The sequence below is a fragment of the Prionailurus bengalensis genome, chromosome E1, assembly GCF_016509475.1.
Source record: "Prionailurus bengalensis isolate Pbe53 chromosome E1, Fcat_Pben_1.1_paternal_pri, whole genome shotgun sequence".
NCBI lineage: Eukaryota > Metazoa > Chordata > Mammalia > Carnivora > Felidae > Prionailurus > Prionailurus bengalensis.
Genome location: NC_057347.1, coordinates 22920890 through 22943246, shown reverse-complemented (window position 1 = coordinate 22943246; position 22357 = coordinate 22920890). Strand labels below are relative to the sequence as shown.

At 41.7% G+C, this 22357-nt stretch overlaps 1 protein-coding gene and 1 pseudogene across 5 annotated transcripts in view; one reads left to right on the top strand and one right to left on the bottom strand.

The window, feature by feature from the left end:
• AP2B1 (adaptor related protein complex 2 subunit beta 1) overlaps positions 1-22357 on the bottom strand; it is a 127807-nt gene that overhangs the window by 1213 nt on the left and 104237 nt on the right. For all 5 annotated transcript variants that reach the window (XM_043583723.1, XM_043583726.1, XM_043583727.1 and 2 more), the window contains 3 exons: positions 13993-14077; positions 12984-13070; positions 5875-6029 (listed from right to left, as the gene is read on the bottom strand). In XM_043583723.1, coding sequence (XP_043439658.1) covers positions 5875-6029; positions 12984-13070; positions 13993-14077 — 327 coding nt within the window. The remainder of the gene's footprint in view (positions 1-5874; positions 6030-12983; positions 13071-13992; positions 14078-22357) is intronic.
• LOC122486007 lies at positions 1452-3390 on the top strand (annotated as a pseudogene).

The window sequence follows — 22357 nt, the reverse complement described above, 5'->3', positions numbered from 1 at the left end:
AAAAACACTGTTATGGAAGGCAAATGTGAACACCAAGAGACACTGACTTAGTATAACCAAACAGCAATTTACGGCACCAGTTTCCTCATTTGCTGCCTCCCTAAACAGGCAAAGACACTCCTGATGCTACTCGTCTACCACTTCTCTTCTTCTAGTCTCACAATCATCAAATTAAAACGAAAACTTTAATAAAACAATTTCAATGTTGAACACTGAGATTTTCATTTTGTGGGTCAATAAGCACAAAACTTAAACCCAGATTAGGGCGTCTGGGTGACTCAGTAGGTTGAGCGTCTGACTGTTGGTTTCGGCTCAGGTCATGGGATCGAGCCCCATGTCGGGCTCTGTGCTGAGCATGGGGCCTGCTGAAGATTCTCTCTCCCTCCCTCTCAGATTTTAAATCCTTGACTGTATCAGAGTAACCAAAATATTATTAACAGTAATATAACAGAAGCATGCAAATTACATTTAGAACCAGAAAATTGAACATTTGCTTTTTGCATTACCGACACCATTGTTTTCATCTATTAGGGTATGTAAGCAAAACCTGTCTTTAATCATATAGCACTATGAGATTTTACATTCCTTTACCTCTTTATTCTCAGAGACACTGGGCAATTTCACACAGTACAAAAGGTGACAATATATTTAGCAAAAATATCAGGAAGATATTGGTCAACCCTGAATTTCTTTTTGTTTTTTTTTTTTAATTTAAACTCAAGTTAGTTGACATACAGCGTAGTATTAGTTTCAGGAGTCCAGTGATTCATCACTTACATATAACACCCAATGCTCATCCCAACAAGTGCCCTCCTTAATGCCCATCACCCAGTCAACCCATCATCCCCCATCCACCTCCCCTCCAGCAACCCTGTTTGTTCTCTGTATTTACAAGTCTCTTATGGTTTGCCTCCCTCTCTGTTTTTATCTTATTTTTCCTTCCCTTCCCCTAGGTTCACCTGTTTTGTTTCTTAAATTTCATATGTGAGTGAAATCAGATAGTATTTGTCTTTCTCCGACTTATTTTGCTCAGGCTAATACACTCTAGTTCCATCCATGTTGTTGCAACCCTGAATTTCTTGAAAAAAACGTACATCCTCAAAAGTTTAAAAATGCAAATTAAAAAAATGCAAAAACCAGGGCACCTGGCTGACTCAGTCAGCACCTTGATCTCAGGGTTGTGAGTTTGAGGCCCACCTTGGGCACAGAGATTACTTTAAAAAAAAAAAAAAAAAAAAAAAAAAAAAAAAAAGGTAAAACCCCAAAACCAGCCAAACAAAAGAACATCAAAAGAGGCTCTATTTATTTACAGCTTTAATATTCGGTCTCTAAGGCACTTTCAAAGTTGCTGTTTGACATTAATCAGGAAGGCAATTCTGACAAATGTAAAAACAAAAACAAAAAACAACCCAAAACCAAAAAACAACCCCGACTAATTTAAGAATGTCATTATGCATAGAAAACAGCTCCCTACTTTGGTCAAAGTTGCAGCTCTAGGCATTTCCCTGACTATAGAGGCAATTCTCTACCTCCTCCTCCACAGCCTCTCCACTGCCAGTGTCGTGGAAAATTCTCGTGGGAAAGTATGTGGGTTCAGAAGAGGAGGAGAGGAAGCTAAAAAGAGGACGACCAGCCTAAGGGAGTTAACTCTCAGACTACAGAGGGGTGGTTCCTCTCCCCCAAAATATTTTTTCCACACCTTTGTAAGATGTACCATTTGGAGACTCTTTTTTTGTTGTTGTTGTTGATGACTGGTAAGGAAATGTTGCCTTCCTCTACAAAAGCCCGATCTGCCAAGCTAGCACTGGGGAGAGGGGAGTAGTCATGGACAGATCAGGCCTGGACTCTAAGTTTCAGCTGCTCTTTGCAGAGGGGGTTGGATGAGGAAGAATCAATCTTTCTCTCCTTATATCATACTCCCCTCTCCAAACCATGCCAACCTCTAACAAAGGGTCAGGTTTAGGCTTAAACTTATCTTTTGCTTTCCAACTAAGACAAGCTAGAATGAATTAAAAAAAAAAAAAAAAAAAAAAGATTTTCCTAAATCCTGAAGTACAGGATGAAGTACAAGGGAAACATACATAAAAAAAACAGTTAATAAAACCAAATAATTTGACTTATAAAATAAAGGTGCGACTCTGGGTCTTGTTTTGCATGGTTACTAAGGGAAAAGAGACCTTACCAGGGTTTTAACTTTTGAACTGCTGGCCTACTTATGTGACACATCTTTACTACCAACCACTCTGGAATGTCACACATCCAGACCCACTGAGGGAAGAAGAATCGCCTCTTATGCCTAAGTAAGCCAAGGATTTAACGCATCTACTTCTGGTTTACAGTCTGGAACACATACTTTTTCACCAGGGACAAGTTACCTTTCCCGGTAAGATGTAGCTGCTTAGAGTGACAGGGCCTCATCCTTACAGGATAAACATCTTTCCTAATGAAATACAGTAAGGGGTAGGGGGAGGGAGTGATTTATCCACCTCTTAGGAGGCTTAGGGACCACCGGTCCTCTAGCATTAGTACTGGCTCAACCAGATTTTCTTCCTCCTTAATACCTTGCTGAGACAGATCAATAGTGTAATAGATGTTAGGGTGATGGAAGGAAGAAAACAGACCCCAGGGACTTTGAAGTCTGCAGCACCATTTAGGGGAATGGATTAGGTCTGTGTCACATGTTGTGATGGAAAATTTGGATTGTTCTGTGGGCAGAAGGAACCTAGACACCAGATGGATGGAAAACAGGAAAGAGGGCAAGGAAGTATAAACAAATTTACCATTTATAAATACAAGGAAAGAAGGGAGGTGGGTGTGGCTATAAAAAGGCACAATGAGGACAAAATCCCACTGGATTATTTCTTACAACCACACATAAATCTGTATCTTAAAAATTAAAAAAAATATATAGGAGGCTCTTCCCTTCTGTGGCCACTGCTGAAGCTCCAGTGGCCTAAACGAAGTTCAATCCCTTTGTGACTTCTGACCAGAGGAAGAACCGTAAAAGGCATGTCAATGCACCCTCCCGCATTTGCAGGAAGATTTTGTCTTCCCCTCTTTCCAAACAGCTGAGACAGAAGTACAATGTTCGATCCACACCCATCCAAAAGGATGAGGAAGTAAGTACAGGTTGTGCGAGGGCACTACAGAGGTCAGCAAATTGGCAACGTAGTCCAGGTTTACAGGAAGAAATACGTCATCTACACTGAACGAGTACAGCGAGAGAGGGCGAAAGGCACAACTGTCCATGTGGGCATCCAGCCTGGCAAGGTGGTTATTACTAGACTAAAACTGCAAAGACTGCAAGAAGATCCTTGAACATAAAGCCAAATCTTGCAAGTAGGAAAGGAAAAGGGCAAATATAAAAAAGAAATAATTGGGAAGATGTAGGAATAAAATAATCTTATATATGACTTTAAATAAAAACTGTTAAAATGAAAAAATAGGGGAGGAAATGTCCTTCAACAGGTGAATGGATAAGCAGTGGTACATCCATATGGTGGACTACTACTCAGTCATAACGAACAAACTACTGTTACACATTAACAACCTGGATGAATGTCAAGGGTATTATGCTAACCGAAAAGCAAAACAAACAAACAAACAAACAAAACGTCAAAAGATTTCATATTTTAAGAATTTAAATTTATAGTACACTCTCAAAATGACAAAATTACAGTAATGGAGAGAACATCAGTGGTTGCCAGGGCACAGGGCTGGATGAGAATCTGGCTATAAAGGGAGAGCAAGAACGGAACTTCTTTGCAGTGACGCAACAGTTCGATGTCCTGCCTGTGGTGATGACTATACCAATCTACACACACGTAGTAAGAGTGCACAGTGCTGTACACTTGCCAACCACCCCCATCAACAGTAACAGAATAATGTATGACCTGGTGAAATCTGAGCAAGGGCTAAGTTTAGTTAATAGTATTGTACCAATATCAATAACCTATTTGAGAATGTACTATGGGCATATAAGATGTTACCAATAGGGAAAACTGGGTGAAAGACATGTGGGAACCCGGTACCGTTTTCACAGTTTGTCAGTCTCAACTTATTTCAAAATAAAAAAGTTAGAAAATTTTAAACAAGCAATGTTTAAGACAGTGACATTAAGAGGTCCTTCTCCAAATTCTCACTATCCTCACAGTGAAGATGGTGTAAGGGTCAAGATATAACCTGAATTCTAAGCATAACACAACTACCAACAAATTACATTGGACAAGTTGATAAACACTCTTAACTTTGGTTTCCTTATCTGCAAACAAGGAGTAACCACGCTTCTTTAACATAGCTGAGATGAAAGCCTGTACACAATAAAATAGATAAACAAAACACACACTCTCTCTCTGAGCACATTATTATTTTTCAATGGTTAGTTATTTGTTTTGAGAGACTGAGTGAGAGCAGGGGAGGGGCAGACAGAGACGGGAAGAGACAGAATCCCAAGCAGGCTCTGCAATGTCAGCACACAGCCCCATGTGGGACTTAATCCCACGAACCAGGAGATCATGACCTGAGCTGAAATCAAGTCAGACGCTTAACCAACTGAGCCACCCAGGCGCCCCTCTCTTAAGAGCACATTTCTAAGGAAGAAAATAGAGTTATTTTACAAGACCCGATTCGACAGTTTAGACCTGCCCTTTCAGCAACAGCACAGAAGGGTTTTTTCCTTTCTTAGGGAACTCAAAGTAAACGATGGGGTAGTTTCTTTCCAAAAAAGATGAGACTGGTGGAGGAGAAGGTGGGTGGAAGGAGTGTCTAGTTCATGGAGGAAGCCTGAAGTTTCCCACTCACAAAAATCTAGCTTGATAGAACTGAGGTGTGCATGCGTGCGTGCATGCACGCGCATGCACACACACACACACACACAGACAGTAACACACGTGTGCTTCCAGCTGCTTCAAAGGAGGGAACTAGTAGGGAAAACACAAGAATTCTCAGTTCCGGGTGGTGCTATTCCCTTGATGTATGCTAATGAAAACAGACTTGGCTGTTAAAATTAAGGAGTGCAGTCACAGACTTTTCTCACTCAGTGGCTAAAATGGCCTCTTAATCTCCTATTCAGCTTCTTCAGTATTGAACCATATTCTCTTCTGTCACTTTCCTGTCCCTTCCTTCAAAACAGCCTACAGAAACCTCAAAGACAACATAAGATTAAGATATTTTCCCCATCCCAGGAGCTTTCCTTTTACAAAATGCAGATGACAAGCAGCATCCTGTTGGGAGACCACATGTCATAACAGCAAACAATGTCCAGTGCCTGAGGGGTCAGTCTTTGTTGTTCAAGGCAATCACTCTTGCTCTAAAAATACTGCCAGAATTTTAATTTTAGTCCAGTTATGGAACCAAAGGAGTTTTCCAAACTAAAGTCCCCTTGCAGTCTTCCAAAGGTGTGCCCCAGTTTCGCCTCACCTTTCTCAGCGGGCATTTCAGGACACACGGTGCTGTGAAAACAAAGGCTTATAAGGCTCATGTGTCTATGACTCTGATAGTCTTAAGTCATGAACTCCAAGGGCAGGAAAGAAGGCCTTCTTGAAATGAGCTATGTAAACAGCCCTCTTAGCAGCTTGTGACAGCACCACATGCACAGAAATGCTAGAGAAGTATCGTGAGGAACCCTGCACGTTCCAGAGCAAGTCCACACACTCCCTGCTGCCAGAGCCACCGTGCCTACTGGATGGGGCAGACAGACACTGAAGAGACAAGGTCCTCCAACGAGGCGAATGGGGGCTTCTTGACTGACTGCTTGTTTTGGATGTCTGGGGTCTGCAGTGCCTCCTCCAGGTCTTTCCGTGGTGCTAAGAAGAAATGAAAGGGCTCTTACCTCCCTCCTTGAACCCATCTCACCTATTTTGAGAAAGGCCTTACCGTATAATTTGGGTTTCCTGGCTGGATACGTAGCTCAGCCAAAATCCAAATGCCATTAGTGAGCTTCAGGGATTGGTACAGCATGTCCTGCCCTTCCACATTCCTCTTGGCGATAGTATAAACGTTGTTGTTTTGTAATTTGCTGGAAACAGTGTCTAGAAACACAGATTAAAAATTCAAAATGTTAACCTTCAGTTAAAATAACAAACGCATGCTAACTTTTCTGACATCCTCATGAGCCACACGTATAGTCTCCTGAGAAGCACGGTCATACTCACGCAGGCACACATTTCAGAAAGCCCTTCACCCACAACAGCAGTGCGTGAGGAAGAGGCTCTTGAAGTGCCTAACAGATTCCAGGAGAGAAAAAGAGTAAGGTGCACCTAAACATTAGTGTAAAGATTACCTGTGGAGATTATGGTGGGTCAGAGAGTTGGTAATCTGAAACTAGGGGCTAAACAGATAAAAACGCTCTGAAGAGGACAAAGACAGCAGGTGTAAAGGTACTGCTATAGTGCCTGCCATGTTGGTATCCACTTCTGGAACACTGATCCCAGATCTACAGGGATACAAAGACTGAGGATCAAATCCACACTTACTTCCCAAATCGCTACTACTTCACTGTGAGCCACTCTGGCCTCAACTGCCAGGATCAGAAAAGGGCCCAGAGTTGTAGAAATCCTGCAAGTCAAATGTATTAACCTGGATGTTTCAGAATTTTTTTTTTTAAGCCGGCAAATGATTTCTCAAGCCTCCAATTATATCATAATACCATGCCTCCAAATTAATAAAGAAAAAGTCTCAACCAAAGACTGTGAGAAAGACTGAAGTCATGCTAAGAGGACGGCCGCCTGGCCCTATACCCGGGACTGTGGCTGCTCAGCACAGCAGAGGCGTCTGTGGCCCCCGGCCCAGGGTAAGACCTGGTTGGTGTTTGTGGTCTTTCCTGTGACTGCCACATCCCAGAGACATGAAGGTCCAGAATTAAAGGTCATTTCAGTCTCCTTGTTCTCTGACTGCCAAAAGGAGAGATGGTGAAGCATCAGAGAAAGAAACTCCTAAGAACAGAGACGAATAAATGCTGCTTCTTTGTTGAGAGTTTATTACGTTTGTTTCTGATGAGAATTCAAATTACTCATGCTGACTTCAGGAATTCTCCACATAAACATCTGTCCTATTCTGTTGTGCTCTCTAGGAAAAAAATGCAATGATGGCTGGCCTCTCTGCTCTCCCTAGAGAAGAAGCTCTCTGAGCACAGGGATCCTGGAGTTTCTCATCATTGTCCCATGGTACCTGGGGCACAATGGGTACTTGCCATCAATACTGGCGAATGAGCCTCTGACTGGTGCTAGAGAGGCCGATTTATACACACACACACACACACACACACACACACACACACACACACACACTGCCATAGGCATTAAAAACCACCTACTTAGATGTGGGCTAATCTTGGAAGTAGTTCTTACTCTCATGTCTTTCTCCCACATTCAAACCAATGAGAGCTCAGCGAAGGAGGCATTAAAGCCCATTCATTAAACATTTGCACCATATTTAGTTGTTACTTAACTCTTCCCCTTTTACCTCCAAGTTTTCACTAACACCAAGCAGAGCAGTTATAACTTAAGAACCGGCTACCTCTGGGGAGCTAAAAAGTGTATCTCATGGTAATTATGTGCAATACTGTTGGAGGAGGGGGCCTCAACGTGCTTTTTAATCACCTTCTTGAGGGTCAGGCAGTTCTGCCACCTTGGTTCCCATAATGAAGGGCTCTTGCAGCTTACACTGAGTTGCTAGGCAACATCACCAGCTGGAGTTTGGCTAATGTATTTTGACAGAAATGTCCTGTTTTAAGACAGGGGGGCTTGTTTTAAGTTGTAAAAGCTATTCCTAACTTTCAAGGCTCTTGCCCATTTCCAAGGAAACAGAAAACACACACAGGAGCTTTTACTGAAGAGGCACTTTGCTGCATGGGCAAAAATGTGTTCTAGACTGTATATATAGCAAGGCCCAGGTTCCTACAGACTTCTCATGATTTCACCACTTACGTAAGAGATGACAGGGTAAGAAATGGAAGCACACAAATACACAAACACACTCAGCCTTCCAGAATTAAAAAATGTGGCAAACAGCCAGGCAGAATAAACAAGTTGAATGAAGGTAACGTTAATACATTTAGGAAACATTCTGGCCAGAAACCTGGCTCTGCTCCTACTGAATGGCTGTATATAATTTTATAATTTCTACCAGAAGACCAACTGCAGGGAGGGGTTTAGAACATAGGTATGCGTGAGTCAAGTTTTATAAATCTTACATATTAGGTTTGAGCTTGAAGACAGATAGAGGAAAGAATAATCGGACTGTACTAAATGTACTTATTAAGAATAGCAACGAGAGGGGCGCCTGGGTGGCTCAGTTGGTTGAGCATCCGACTTCGGCTCAGGTCATGATCTCACAGTTTGTGGGTTTGAGCCCCGCATCAGGCTCTGTGCTAACAGCTTTCTCAGAGCCTGCAGCCTGCTTTGGATTCTGTGTCTCCTCTCTCTCTGCCCCTCCCTGGCTCATGCTCTGTCTCTCTCTGTCTCTCAAAAATAAATACACGTTAAAAAAAAAAAAAAAAAAAAGAATAGCAATGGGAGCCAGATGAGAGGAGGCTTCCCAGCCAGACTGGGATACATTTCTTGACAAGGTATCATTTGTGTGTGTGTGTGTGTGTGTGTGTGTGTGTGTGTTAACACACCTGAACTTCTGGGAAATAAGATGTAATCTTACCACCACTCTGAGAGTCTGAGAATGTTAGGAGGAGTTGTAAAGATAAGGAGATCTGCCCTAAAGGACAGACTAAAAAAGATATCAAATAGGTTTATACTTGCTTTCAGATGTGGTTTCTTCTTGTTCATTTATCTTCTTCCCCAAAGTTGGCTGAGTCTGGGCCCTAAAATCTGAGGAGGTGTGGATATGGTCTTCATTTTCCTACTTTAGCTAAGGTCACATCTCTTCCAGCACCAGGAAGAGTGGAGATGGTACTTATATTTGAGAGTGGGAAGGAGAAATTTACATTTGGGGTCAACTGAGTCCCAAACTACTACGACTGCTGAAAAAAACACATTTTACCATTTGAGCAACCAAACTCTACTTAAGTGATGGCCAGTGAAGCATTTCCATTTCTGACATGTTCCAAAGGACAGGGAGAGCGACAACAAAACAGAGAAACAGAACTCACCCCTACCTAAGTATCCCACCAGAAGAAAGATCTGTCCCCTACTGTAGTGCCTAACTAGTGAATACAGATACAATATGCCGCTGAGCTTTTAAAAATATAATAAACAATTAAAAAAACAGGTTTGTAGACTGCTTGCCAGAAAGGCTCCTTTCTCGAAGCATTGCAACTAGTTCTTGTGCAATTAAGATAGTGATCCCAGACATACACTAACCCTGACATGTAGCTAATGGTAAGCTGCAGAACAGATTCATGCAAACTCTTGACACCAGGAGAGATGACAAGTGCTAGGAAGCAGGGAAACCCATACATTAGTGCCTTCATGATTTAACATTTTCTAGTATTTACACAACTAGTGGTCCCACAAGCCCCTTATCATATATACCTTTCTATTAAGATCTGATTATAATTTTTAAGGCTTAGGAAGGGAAGAGGGTTTCCTGTTTATTTTCTATGGAAAGAAATGGAAGAGCAAAAGTGAAGACTGAAGGCCAGGTTGCTAAGTCCTTTAAGCCTGTGACTTCCTGTAGCCCTCAGAGTGTTAGTTCCATCTGTCAAATGTCTACTCTGGCACAGAAAAGCTATTTAAAGTGTTGGTGCTATTGTGATTAGGGCAGATCAGCTGGAAAGGATGGTATTTTTAGCTCCCAGCTAGACCCAGGGTGTTGAATCAGAAGGCACTAAACCTGGAAACATACTGTTAATAGAGCCCTCAGGACTGGAGGGAAATGTAAAGGCCAGGCCACTCCAGACTTTGGGGTGGATGCAGAGGAAAAGCTAGAAAGGATTAGTTGCAGGAAGTGGTCTTGCAGATTAGCAGTGATTTAGTGTGGGAAAATGATGGCCTTGGCCTCCTGAAGAAAACAAAAGTAGCTGTTTTTCCTTCCACTCCATATGCTGTGCTGCCATAAGGCAGTATGTCACTGAAAAACCAATCCGCTGGTATTTGGAGCACCCAAGGCAGTGAGGAACTGGCATGAAGCCATGGCAGAATTGATCAAAACTGAATTTGCTCTGAGAAATTGTGCCAGGCTACAGCAGAGGACACAGCCCCACTGGGAGAAAGGCCAGACATCTCTTCCTTGGCAAGATCATAAATGTACACTAAGGTGCAGTAAGGGTTCAGAACTCCAATCTGGATGTAGGGGGATCTTTTATTTTGGCAGGCCAGACTAAAACCATCAGTCATCCAAACTTCTTTTTCTTTTTTTTTAAAAAAAAAATTTTTTTTTTCAACGTTTATTTATTTTTGGGACAGAGAGAGACAGAGCATGAACGGGGGAGGGGCAGAGAGAGAGGGAGACACAGAATCGGAAACAGGCTCCAGGCTCTGAGCCATCAGCCCAGAGCCCGACGCGGGGCTCGAACTCACGGACCGCGAGATCGTGACCTGGCTGAAGTCGGACGCTTAACCGACTGCGCCACCCAGGCGCCCCTCTTTTTTTTTTTTTGAAAAACCATTTCCCTTTCGTACTGGATGTCTGAAACCAAACCTTTCCAATTACTCTGGCCTTTCTTTGTTCCCTATAGGCCAGTGTTTCCCAGATCATGCTCAAGGAACACTGGTGTTGGGGCGTCTGGCTGGCTCGGTCTGTGGAGCAGGTGACTCTTGATCTCGGGGTTGTGAGTTCGAGCCTCTATACTGGGTGTAGAGATTAAAATTAAATCTCAAAAAAAAAAAAAAAAAGGAACACTGGTATTCCACAGGATGTTAATAAGCGTGTTGTGATTTTAAATTCCATGGTCAATAAATTCAGTTAACCTTGAGTTAAACAGGTTTCCACAATGGTGGGCTCCTCAGCTTTTATGTGTGCTCACATGCAATGGCAACTTCTAGTAGAGGCCCATCATGCACTGCCCATCATGCACCACAGAACCCCCTTTTTTCTTTGAGACACAAATGTTCTCAGGACAATAATATATGAAATGCTGCCATAGGACCAACTACCGCAAGAGGGACTTGAACGAAGGGTGTCTTCTAAGCTGGGTAGGAGTGCTTCTCTAACATGATCTGCTTTGGTTCTCACCATGAGCCACTGTGGATTCTGCACCTGACAGCTTCCTGCAGCACAGCTTCTGCCACGGAAGGCTACCCAAGCTCCTACACTCATGAAATGAGGCTTGTGGTAGCTGACCGTGAGCCTCAGAGAGGACAGGTAACACCGTCATCTACCTAGAATATGGCACCAAAAGCACCTCAACTGGATTATGATTTTTAAAACAATTTTTTTTAACATTTATTTATTTTTGAGAGACAGAGCATGAACAAGAGAGGAGCAGAGGAGGAGGGAGACACAGAATCCGAAGCAGGCTCCGGACTCTGAGCTGTCTGCACAGAGCCTGATGTGGGGCTCGAATTTGGGAATGGAGAGATCGTGACCTGAACTGAAGTCAGACGCTTGACCAACTGAGCCACCCAGGTGCCTCTGGATTATGACTTTTATGAAAATGTAGCAAAAACTTTAGTTTTGTTTAATACATACATAACCAGTCAGGGTGAGAAACCTAGATCAAGACTACATTAGGAAGAAGGCAGATGTTGTGGTGTTCCTGAAGAGAATGAACTACATAGTTATTACAATGGAAATTATAGAAGACTATCTCCTTAGACACTTCTTCAAAGGTTCAGGAGCAGCCCCATAAGAGAAGATCTGTCTGAACACAGAGGATGAATACATGTATCATAGAGCCCCAAAAGACAAAAGTTAAAAAGAAAAGGTAGGAATGAGAGAAGACAGTGAGTTTCTCACCCTTCTCTGTACTCCCATACTGCCCCTTTCTCCCACTGCTGTGCTGCAGCTATGGTGGGACAGCCACTGAAAACCCCATGTGCAAACCACTGACAAATGAGGAGGAAATAGATAAAAGGAGGAAGAGAAGGTACCAAGCACCAAGGCTCATTTTCATTCAAACTTAGAAAGCTTTGTGCTAACCTCAAAAAAGAGCGACTGCCAGGGCGTCTGGGTGGCTCCGTCGATTAAGCATCCGACTCTTGGTTTCGGCTCAGGTCACGATCTCACAGTTCATGAGTTTGAGCCCTGCATCAGGCTCTGTGCTGGTAGCGCGAAGCCTGCTTGGGATTCTCTCTCTCTCCCTCTCTCTGTACCTCCCCTGCTCATTTGTTCTCTCTCTCTCTCTCTCAAAATAAATAAACATTAAAAAAAAAAAAAAAAAAAGAGCGCCTGGGACCAAGGCAGGACACTGCAAAGCTCAGGGCCCCTTCCAACTCCTCAGGAAACTTCCGTGAGACAAGCACTATCAAGACCTAGGGAATAATACAGCTGTATGGTTTCTCCTCTTTGGGTTCCTGCTTTGATGTTCTATTGCAGTAATAAAATTAACTACAGAAGGACCTGGGGCTTTTTAATGGTGATTACAGAGGTTAGTATCATCATATGAAAGTTGATACCACTCAAGAAAAAAAGCTAATTTAATCAATTATGATGTATTTTTGTTTAATTACAATCACAAGATTCTGCACAAGGATCTTAGAAAGTCACCTTTCTTCCAATACTGAAGGTTGATACAAAAGGAGAAACAGTCCTTTTAATCCTTGGGAGAGTGTATATCCTCAAATGCCACTTCAATTACTTGAGGCTTACAGGGGGATGTGCAAGAGACATGACTAACACATGTTCAACTGCTAAAGAACTGGGTGGATGGGCCCATTCTAGTTTGTGAAATCTGTTAGCTTGTGAATAACGTAGTACCCTGCACAAAAACATCTCAAGTTTTTAAAGAGAAGTTTACAAAGTCAAATACCTTTAAAAAGCATATAGCCACCAGAAACAAGTAGATGTGGAAAGCAGAGGTAATTAAAAACAAATTTTTCAAGTACCTAATTTGATTTACTAAGCTGCACAAGAAATTCAGAGTCATTACTCACCAGCATTTAAATGACATTCCTTAATCTGAAACTGAAGTTCATTTTCGTTGGGAATATCCTTCCATGTTGCGAGGAAGACCTGGCGCTCTGTGTGGGGAAGCAGAGGGAAGGGGAGGATGTGTAGTCTGCCAATATTCCGATTTCTGATGCCTTAACCACTTCTCTTCAGGAGTGCTGGCTCTTACAACACAGCCAGGAGTGGCCAAGACCCAGAGCCAGTCCTCAGCTGTGCAAATACTCCACACCGATCAATCTCACATCACTGGAAAAAGTCTACATCCAGGATTCAGCACTGGCTCCACTGTTCTCCTGTTTCATGACTTTGGGTAAGTCTTGTGATCTTTCTGACCCTTAATCTCATCATACGTAATTACATCTGTCCTGCCTACCCAAAGAGCCATTTTAAGAATCAAATCAATTAAGTACCAATACAATTAATATGTACCAGTATAAGTGAGTGTTATTAGGTGGTGGTTTCTTAAGTAAGGGAAGACAGAAATGTCAACAACCACATGAGGAGTACTAATGGTTTATTGCAAATTACTGAATTCTTATTTTGAGACAGTAAGAACTTAGTATAGGGCTAAGTGCTAAATCTGCATATATTATCTCATCAAGTCTTTACAATAACTACTTCCGCTTTGCAAACTTGGAAACTGAAACTCAGGAAAGTTAAGCACCTTGCCACAACCACACAGCTAACGAACAGCGAAGGTGAGATTCAAATCCACATCTCCTTGTCACCAAACCACTTACTCTGTGCTGGAGTGACCAGATTATTCAGAAAACCGGCACTATGATAGAACAACAGCAAGGCAAGATCAACTGTGACTCAGGAGAATAAATATAATTAGTAAGCATTAGGCCTTTAAAACAGGCTTACCCTCCCCCCCCCCACCTTTTTTTTTTTTTTTTTCCAATCTTAAAAAAACTTCTGGGCTATACTCTGTCTGACATTCAGAGGAAGGGCAAAGGTATATTTGGCAGAAGGACAGGAGGACGTACTTACCCATTTTGCCATCTTCTACAAAAAGCACATTGAGTGGGATGAGGCAGCTGAAGTAGAAGACATCAATATTGTTTTTCACAGCCACCTGCCAAGAAAGTATCGAGGGAAAATCAGGACATCATAGGAAGGCAGGTAGGAGGGAAAGAACAGTATGTGTCTAGAAATATATCACTCTATTTCCTTCCTCTTACAGACAGTGCAGGACTTCCCAAATCAAGACATACCAGCCCATACACTGCAAAGCACATCCCTTACTCATTCCACTGTCAGAGCCCTGGACAACCCGCAACTCTACCTCTTTCCAGAAGGAGCCCTGGAGGGATAAATTGAAGGCATTAAGTTCTGCACCCAGAATAAACTATTCAGTTATTGTTTGTTTCCATGGTTATTAACAGTAGTAGCTTCTGCTCCCACTTACTAAGTACTATTAATGATATTATTTCTAATCCTCATTGTTATTATCCCAAAGTAGGTGTCACTCCCCGCTCATCTGACAGATGAGGAGCTGAGGTTCCGAAAGATTAAGTAACATCCAGGGTCACACTGCTAGTGCACAGACATAGCAGGCTCAAAAGCAAATTTGACTCCAAACCTTTACTTTTTCCTCTTTCCAAAGTAACTGGTGCCAGACAGCACTACCCATCCCCCATCACCTTTCTAGATACAAGTTTTAAAGTTTTTCTTTTATAAAATCTTCTTTCTTAAGCCCTATGGTTGGAAAAAGCTTGCTGGTCAAACACTGCTAAATCTGAGGACTAGAAGAAGGAAAATACAGCAAGCAAAGAAATGAGTTTTCCTGTCACAATACAAGCTCCTGATTTAGGGAGGCTGTGAATTCTACCACAGCCTGTTGTTCAATTCAGAGCATGCTGTTTATATTTCTAAAAAGCTACAATAAGTACTTTTATTCAGGGGTGACACTGATTGGTGTATATATTCAGAAACAGACAGGTTCCACTGCAGCAGATGACAAAAACCACATACTGTAAGATGGGAGAGGAGGAGGAGAACTGCTCTAAACCACCACTTCCCACTGGTTTCAGTCACTAGTAACTTTCCCATCTATGCTCTTGGCACGGCAGGAAAACAGTTCTCTGGGTAAGTCCTATAATCAGTAACCATGCCTATTTCTCTTTCCTTTTGCTCTAAACAAATAAAGTTAAAAAAAAAAGGGGGGGGGCTTATCTAGCACCCCTCCTTCACCCCTTTGGGGCAAATGTCCAAACTTCAACAGCGTATCTAGCTCTTTATCAAACCTTTGGTCACGAGATACAAATATCCTCTTTTCAAGTTTTTCCAGTTCTTTTACGTTTATCATCAACTCAACTCCCCCAGCTTAAATAATACCTTTACTTCCTCTCCATAATTTGGTTATGTCTACTTGACACTGTCTTTCTCTTCTCTTTCTCCCAGAAGAATCCATCAAATTACTTTCTTTGTAACTGTGCTTTTCAATTACCAATCCCCTAGGAGTTTCTGACCTATATCACATAATCTGATGCCCCAAATGCTGAGACAGCAGGATTCTAAAAAAGCTAGAGTCTAGTAAATGTAAGCAGAGTAACTAACCTCAGGAAAGAGGACCACAGACATTTACATGTACTAGAGTACCACTTGAAAAGATTTATACCAGTTGTGGGCTGCTGGGAAAGAGGTATTTTCTAAATCATCCGGTACTCAGCAATGAGAGAACTCTTACTTCAAATAAGGGCATCAAGAAGATCCTGAGGTAGTGCCGGGCTCTGTAAATGGTATTTATTTAGAAGGGAAAACTGAGGTGGGCTAGTGTGGGTTATAGAAAAGTCTTATGAGAAATGTGAGTGATTATCATTACTATCATCTTTGAATATAAAGCAGTCATATTTCACAATGTGCCACTCATTCAAACATTTATTAGTGTTTACTATATCCCAAGCATTTGAAATAGAAGGAAGAATACAGAAAATATCATCTTTGTCCTCCAGGGGATAACATTAGTGGTTCTTAACCAGACATATTAGAATCATCTGGAGAGATTTTTCAAAACAGAAGCCAAGGCTTCATCCTATGTAAATAACAATCTAAATCTGAAGCCTGGCGTGGTCTAGTTTGGAAAAAGTTCCTAGGAAGACCAAGCCGAGAAGCAATTAATTTCAAACAGTGTCACCTAAGGAGTCTGAATAAGCTTGCAAGTATCTTATTCTTCTGAGGGAATCCTTCTAATTGGAGCCTTTTAACAATGGAAAAGACATGAAAAGCTCCTCTAGGTCAGTAGTGCTAAACCATTCCACCTCGGGGACCCCCTTGACAACAGATAAAAGTCACGGACCTTCTTCCTGAAAAACATACACGCAACATTTTGACATACAATTTCAGGGATTTCAGGACACCCTGAATACTATCCTGGGACTTCTGCTCTAGAATAATTCTGAGAAGCTGGGACACCCAGATCAGAGGCAGCAGACACAGTGGTGGTTCAGAACGTGGACTTGGGAACCAGACCTGACCACCTGATTTCAAATTCTGACTCTGTCACATTTACTAGCTGTTGTGACTTTGGGCAAGGAGTACTCAGCTCAGTGTCCTGTCCGCAGATGAAGATAATGGTGCTGAATGCATGGATTGTTAAGAGAATAGTGAGTGAGTACTGATGAAGCACTTAGAATGGTGCCTGGCTTACAGTAAGTAAGCTAACAAGTGTCTGTGAAAGAAAAATTCCCTCTTCTTTCATCCTCTTTTTTGCTTTTTTATTCAGAATTTTCATATAAAGGATAACCATACTAGACTCAAGTGAAAACTTACACATGCTCAAATGTAGTACTACTGCTATGCTAAAAAGAGATCAGAAGAGATTTAAAAAAAAAAAAAAGGCATATTAACAAACTGTTAGCTTAATGATTCTTCTTGCTACTGTGCCCTTAGTAAAATCTCTCTTTATGGGATCCACAGCACAGGTCACTCTGGAGGAGGCACTTCCCCTCTTACATTAGCTTTTCAGACTCTGTATTTGGTAGCTCCCAGTTTTACTCTCGGCTACTGCATCCATTCAAGAGTATATGGTTCTCTTGGATCTGACCCCTGCCTACCTCCTCTCCAGCCTATTTCCTTAACTTCAACCATATCAAAATTACTTCTTGTTCTCCAAACACTGAAACTCATAGCTCTGTGCCTTTTTACATATTGTTCTTCCTGCTTAATATATTCCCCTGAAGCTTCAGCTGTCTGAAAAATATCTTTTGTTGTTGTTGTTGTTTTGAGAGAGGGTGCAAATGAGGGAGGGGCAGAGAGGGAGAAAGAGAAGTGGGGCCTGTACTAACCTGATTAAGGGCTCAAACTCAAGAACCGTGAGATCATGACCTGAGCAAAGTCGGATGCTTAACCAACTGAGCCACCCAGGTGTCCCAATACCTATTTAATCTGCAGATTCAGTTCAAGTTTAAGATTTCTCAGGAAAACTCTAATCCCTCTCCACACACCCAGTGCATACACTTCCACCATAACATAACAGTTTACATCTGCCTCCCTCATAATATAATGAGCTCCTCGAGGGCAGGGGCTCTATCATTGACATGCCCACGGTTCAATAAATATTTGTTGCATGAAATTAAGGGGAAGATGTTGAGCAAATGGAATGAAACATTCATTTCCCAACTTTTTCTACCTCTATTATCATCTGTATGCCTAACATAATCCCATTAACATCTACTGTTAGGTATACTGGTACTCAGTGAGGCAGGGACAGGTGGATGATAGATAAAAGCTCTTTTTGTTTGAAATCACTGAGCTAGAAAAACATCTATATGCTAAGAATAACATAGGGAGTAAATCACAACCCAAATACTAGATTCTCCAAGGATGACATGCCAATCACTCTTTAGGCATTGAGGCCAAAAAGAATCAAGGGAAAAACACAGTATGAAGCCAGTTCAGTTCCAATCCGGATGGCAGCTACTCTTAAGTAGAACCTTAAAGAGGATAATACTGATTGCTTTAGAGAGCTTTCTTATTTTGAAATTCACCATCCCAACATATACAGAATAGGAAGGCATAATCCTGACAAGCTGAAGAACTACTTTCCGAGAGCTTTAATATCAATACCTAGCTTGCGTATGGGAAATCAGTTACAACATATATATCCCAACTGCCTTAGTATCTTTACTTGGATAACTAATTATCTCAAACTGAACATGTCTAAAACCAATTTCTTGATCTCCCCTCCCCATCCCTAAACAGTAAATAGAAATACCACAAAGCCTTCTAATAGTCTCCCTGTTTCTGCACCTGCCTCCTCCACCCCCTGTAACACCCCAGTCTAGTCTCAACACAGCAGCCAGAGAGTTCTTAAAATGTGGGTCAGCTCATAAATACCTCTCTGCTCAAACCTCCAATGACTTCCCATCTCACTAAGAATAAAAACCAAAGTTACGAATGCCTATAATCTGATGCCTATTACCTCTCTGATATTATGTGCTGTGACTCTCTCCTTGCTAGCTCCATGTCAGCCACAGGGGCCTGCTGTTTTCTCTGGCACAGAACAGGCACTCTCCTATCTTATGGCTTTGTGCATTTGCCGTATCTTCTGTCTGGAATTCTCTTCCTCCAAAAATCTGCATGGCTTATTCCTGCCTCCTTTAGGTCTTTGCTTTAATCAAATATTATCTTTCCACGTAGGTCTTCCACGATCAACGTATTTATAAAATTACACCACCAAGGTGTAATTACACCACCCCAGGACTGCCTATCCCAATCTCTGCTTTATTTTTCTCCAATGCCTTCATCTGACATACTATTTTACTTATTTGTTGGTTTACTCACTGCCTGTCCCCATGCCACACATACCCCGCCCTGCAGCAGAATGGAAATGCTATGAGAGGAGGGGTTTTGTCTTATTTACGAAACTGTTCTCAGTTTCTAGAACAGTGACTGGTACAGAGTGAGTACTCAATAAGAATACCAACTGTAAAATGTACTACTCAAAGTACCTGAAAACCATTTAGGTTTAGACAAGATATAAACTTGGTCTAAAGTTTCCAAAAGGACAGTACTTCTCAAGTTTTTTATATTGTACTTCCCTTAACAGAAGAGGAAAGTATGGACATATATACCAGGGTGGAAGTGGAAGGAAGGGTCAGGATTGGGGGTAGATGATGAAGTAGCCCATCATAAGAACAAAATTTCTCTGAAGTTCCACACTATTCCATAATGCATCTGTATGTTTTAATATGAAAATGTGTTTTCTCCCTTTACTTTTGAGTAAAACTGATGCTCCAGAAAATGTCCCATGTGTATTCTTCACTTCAAGTACCTCCTAGCAGTGTGTTTAAAAATTGTGGATCATGACCAAATGATGCTTCTTAAGATTAAGATAGTGGGTTGAAACTTGTATAAAATAATAAAACAGGGGTGCCTGGATGGCTCAGTCAGTTAAATGTTAGACTCTTGATTTAAGCTCAGGTCATGATTCACAGTTGTGAGATCGAGCCCCATGTCAGTCTCTGCACTGAGCATGGAGCCTGCCTGAGATCGATTCTCTCTCTCTCTCTCTCTCTCTCTCTCTCTCTCTCCCCCTCTCTGCCCCTCCTCCGCTCACACACTGGCTTTCTCTCTCAAAATAAAAATTTATCTAAAATAAATTAAAAAATAAAACAGGATGGAAAATATTATAGTGCATCTTATGAACAGTTTCCCAAAACTGTTTTGGTTTTACGTATGCTGTGTGTGTGTGTGTGTGTGTGTGTGTGTACAGAAACCGTATTTCTTACTGTAAGTGTCAGTCAAAAAAGTATAAAAGCCATGAATACTCATACACTATGTAAAAAGCAAGCAGTGAGGAAATGGATTCAACGGACAAAGGAACAGAGTGCATACCTCAAGCTGCTCTGAGGACGCCTAAAGCAGATCACAGATGGCACCAAAGAGCAGATTACCTAATCTTCTGTGCCTCTGCCCTGTCACGTGCAGCGTGTGACCATAACAATATCAACTTGCCTTTCAGGGACATCAATAGGAGGAGCAAAAAGAAATGATTATGAGGCAGTTGGAAAACACAAAAGCGGGCTATAAATGTTTAATAATAATAATGATTTTCAAAAGTTACTTTCAGTGGCTGCCGGGGAAAGTGCAGCCTGTCAGCTTCGGCCTCTAAGTAGCAATTAGTTTCCTTCCATAGTATAGGAAGCCTGCTGCGGTAGCTGAAGCCTCTTTATGGTGCACAGCTGGAGACAAGCAGGCTAAATTAATATTCTAACCTCGTTCCAGTGTACTCAAAAGTACTATAAAAAGGTACGAGATGAACTCAGTCTGAACTCTGGTAAATGCAGCCTCTCACCAGAGATAACCGCAGGAGGCAGGGCCACAAGAAAAACCCAGGCAAGTGGCACACAGCTCACCTCTGAAGAGTATATCATCTACTCTTTCATGACGTCACTTGTGACCTTTCCAAGTCTCTGAAGAATATTTTTTTTTCTTTCATTCCTCCTCTCCATTTAGATTTTGGAAAGAGTATTTGCAGGCTGGTCCAAGCTAGGACCAGGCAGTGACGCCAACCATCTCCAGTTCTCTGAGGAATGATGATTCAGATGTGTTTTAAGTGCCACACCACCTAGTCAACAGATCCTGAGGGAATGGCTCTGAGTGACAGGTTTTTAATGGCACATACTCCAACTGTGTGATGTATGTCATCTGAGACTCAATCTGCTAGCTGCTGGACTTCCCACCTGTATTTCTGCATCTCTGGTCAGTACCCCCCAAATATCTACCATCTGTAGTATAAAATATGGTCTTCCATTTCAAATCCTGTGGACCAATAAGTTGAGAAACCTGAGAAATTGAAGTTTAAAGTTTAAAAGAAATTACAGCTAAAAACAGAGCAGAAGTAATCACGAAACCTGCCACCGAAAGTGTCAATTTACTTTCCTTCTGATGCTAATCATATTTGAACTTGACCAGCATCTTTAGTTTACTTCCAAGACTGAGATTCCAATCTTGTTGGAATCTCTATATATTCTTTCTCACTCCACCAACAAATCAGATGGGATTACACAGCAGCCGAGAAGCCCTCGAACGGTACCAACCTGCTGCCTATCGTAGATAAAAGCCAGACTTGTTCACTCTCAAACAGTTAGGATTTTCTCATTGTTAAGAGTGCGTGGACAGTGGGACTCTGTACAGAGAAAATTCGACAGGTTCCCCTCCTCCTGATATAAGCAGTGGCTCCATGTCTGTAATTTACTCCTGGGCAACAACATGGCACTTCAGCATTTGAAGGTTCCATGACCAAAGAGCTCTTAGAAGGGAAAGGAAAGCTCTGAACAGACCCCCAGATGATCTCTTAAACTGTAAACCCTCTACTATAAGAGCATTATAATCACTGGGTTTTAGAAAGGCAAGGAGATCCTAAGAGCCAAGCTCTCTTAGTAGGCCGTTTTGAGAGGAGGTAAAAAGAAACAAAAAGGACCCTGACTCCTCCTATGGTCCCCATCCTGTCATGAGATCTGCTTAATTTCCATCTCAAAAAAAACTCCCAAAGAGTTTATACCACGAATTAGAATGCAGGCCAACTTAATATCTCTAGAACACCAAAGAGAAGGTTAAGATTGTAAAGTGGCATGTGGGGCGCCTGGGTGGCTCTGTCAGTGGAGTGTCTGACTCTTGATTTTGGCTCAGGTCATAATCTCGTGGTCATGAGATTGAGGCCTGGGTCAGGCTCACACTGGGTGTGCAGTCTGCTTGGGATTCTCTCTCTCTCCCTCCCTCTCTCTGCCTCTCAAAATAAATTTTAAAAAAAAGAGGAAAGAAAGAAAGAAAGAAAGAAAGAAAGAAAGAAAGAAAGAAAGAAAGAAAGAAAGAAAGAAAGAAAAGAAAAGAAAAGAAAGAAAAGAAAAAGAAAAGAAAAGAAAAGAAAAGAAAAGAAAGAAAGAAAGGAAAGAAAGAAAGATAGATTGACTGTAAAGTGGTATGGATAGATCGTGAGTTCATGACCTGAGCTAAACTCAGGAGTCCGATGCTCAACTGAGCCACCCCTAACCACCCCTAGACTGTTTTGAGTATTTGAATAAATTGTTACCTCGCAAAGAATTGAGCAATGAGATACAATGAATATCCACTGGCAAAAGATAATCATTTTCCGCTCTTAAAATTTGTCTCCTTCTAGCTTTGTGTCTATCACAATTATGAAAAAGACAGGCTTCTTTCTGGTCTTACAGTAAAAAGGGAATTGCTCAGCTCTAATTCTTACCAGGCATCCAAATGATTTTGGTTTTCTCTGAGGCTCTAAGACACTTACAGAGCACCCTTGAGCCTCCAAAGTTACTCTGAAAATATTATCCAAAATAGTCTTAGGCAATTAGGATAACAGTTTAATAAATAGTTGCATAGTGGCAATTTA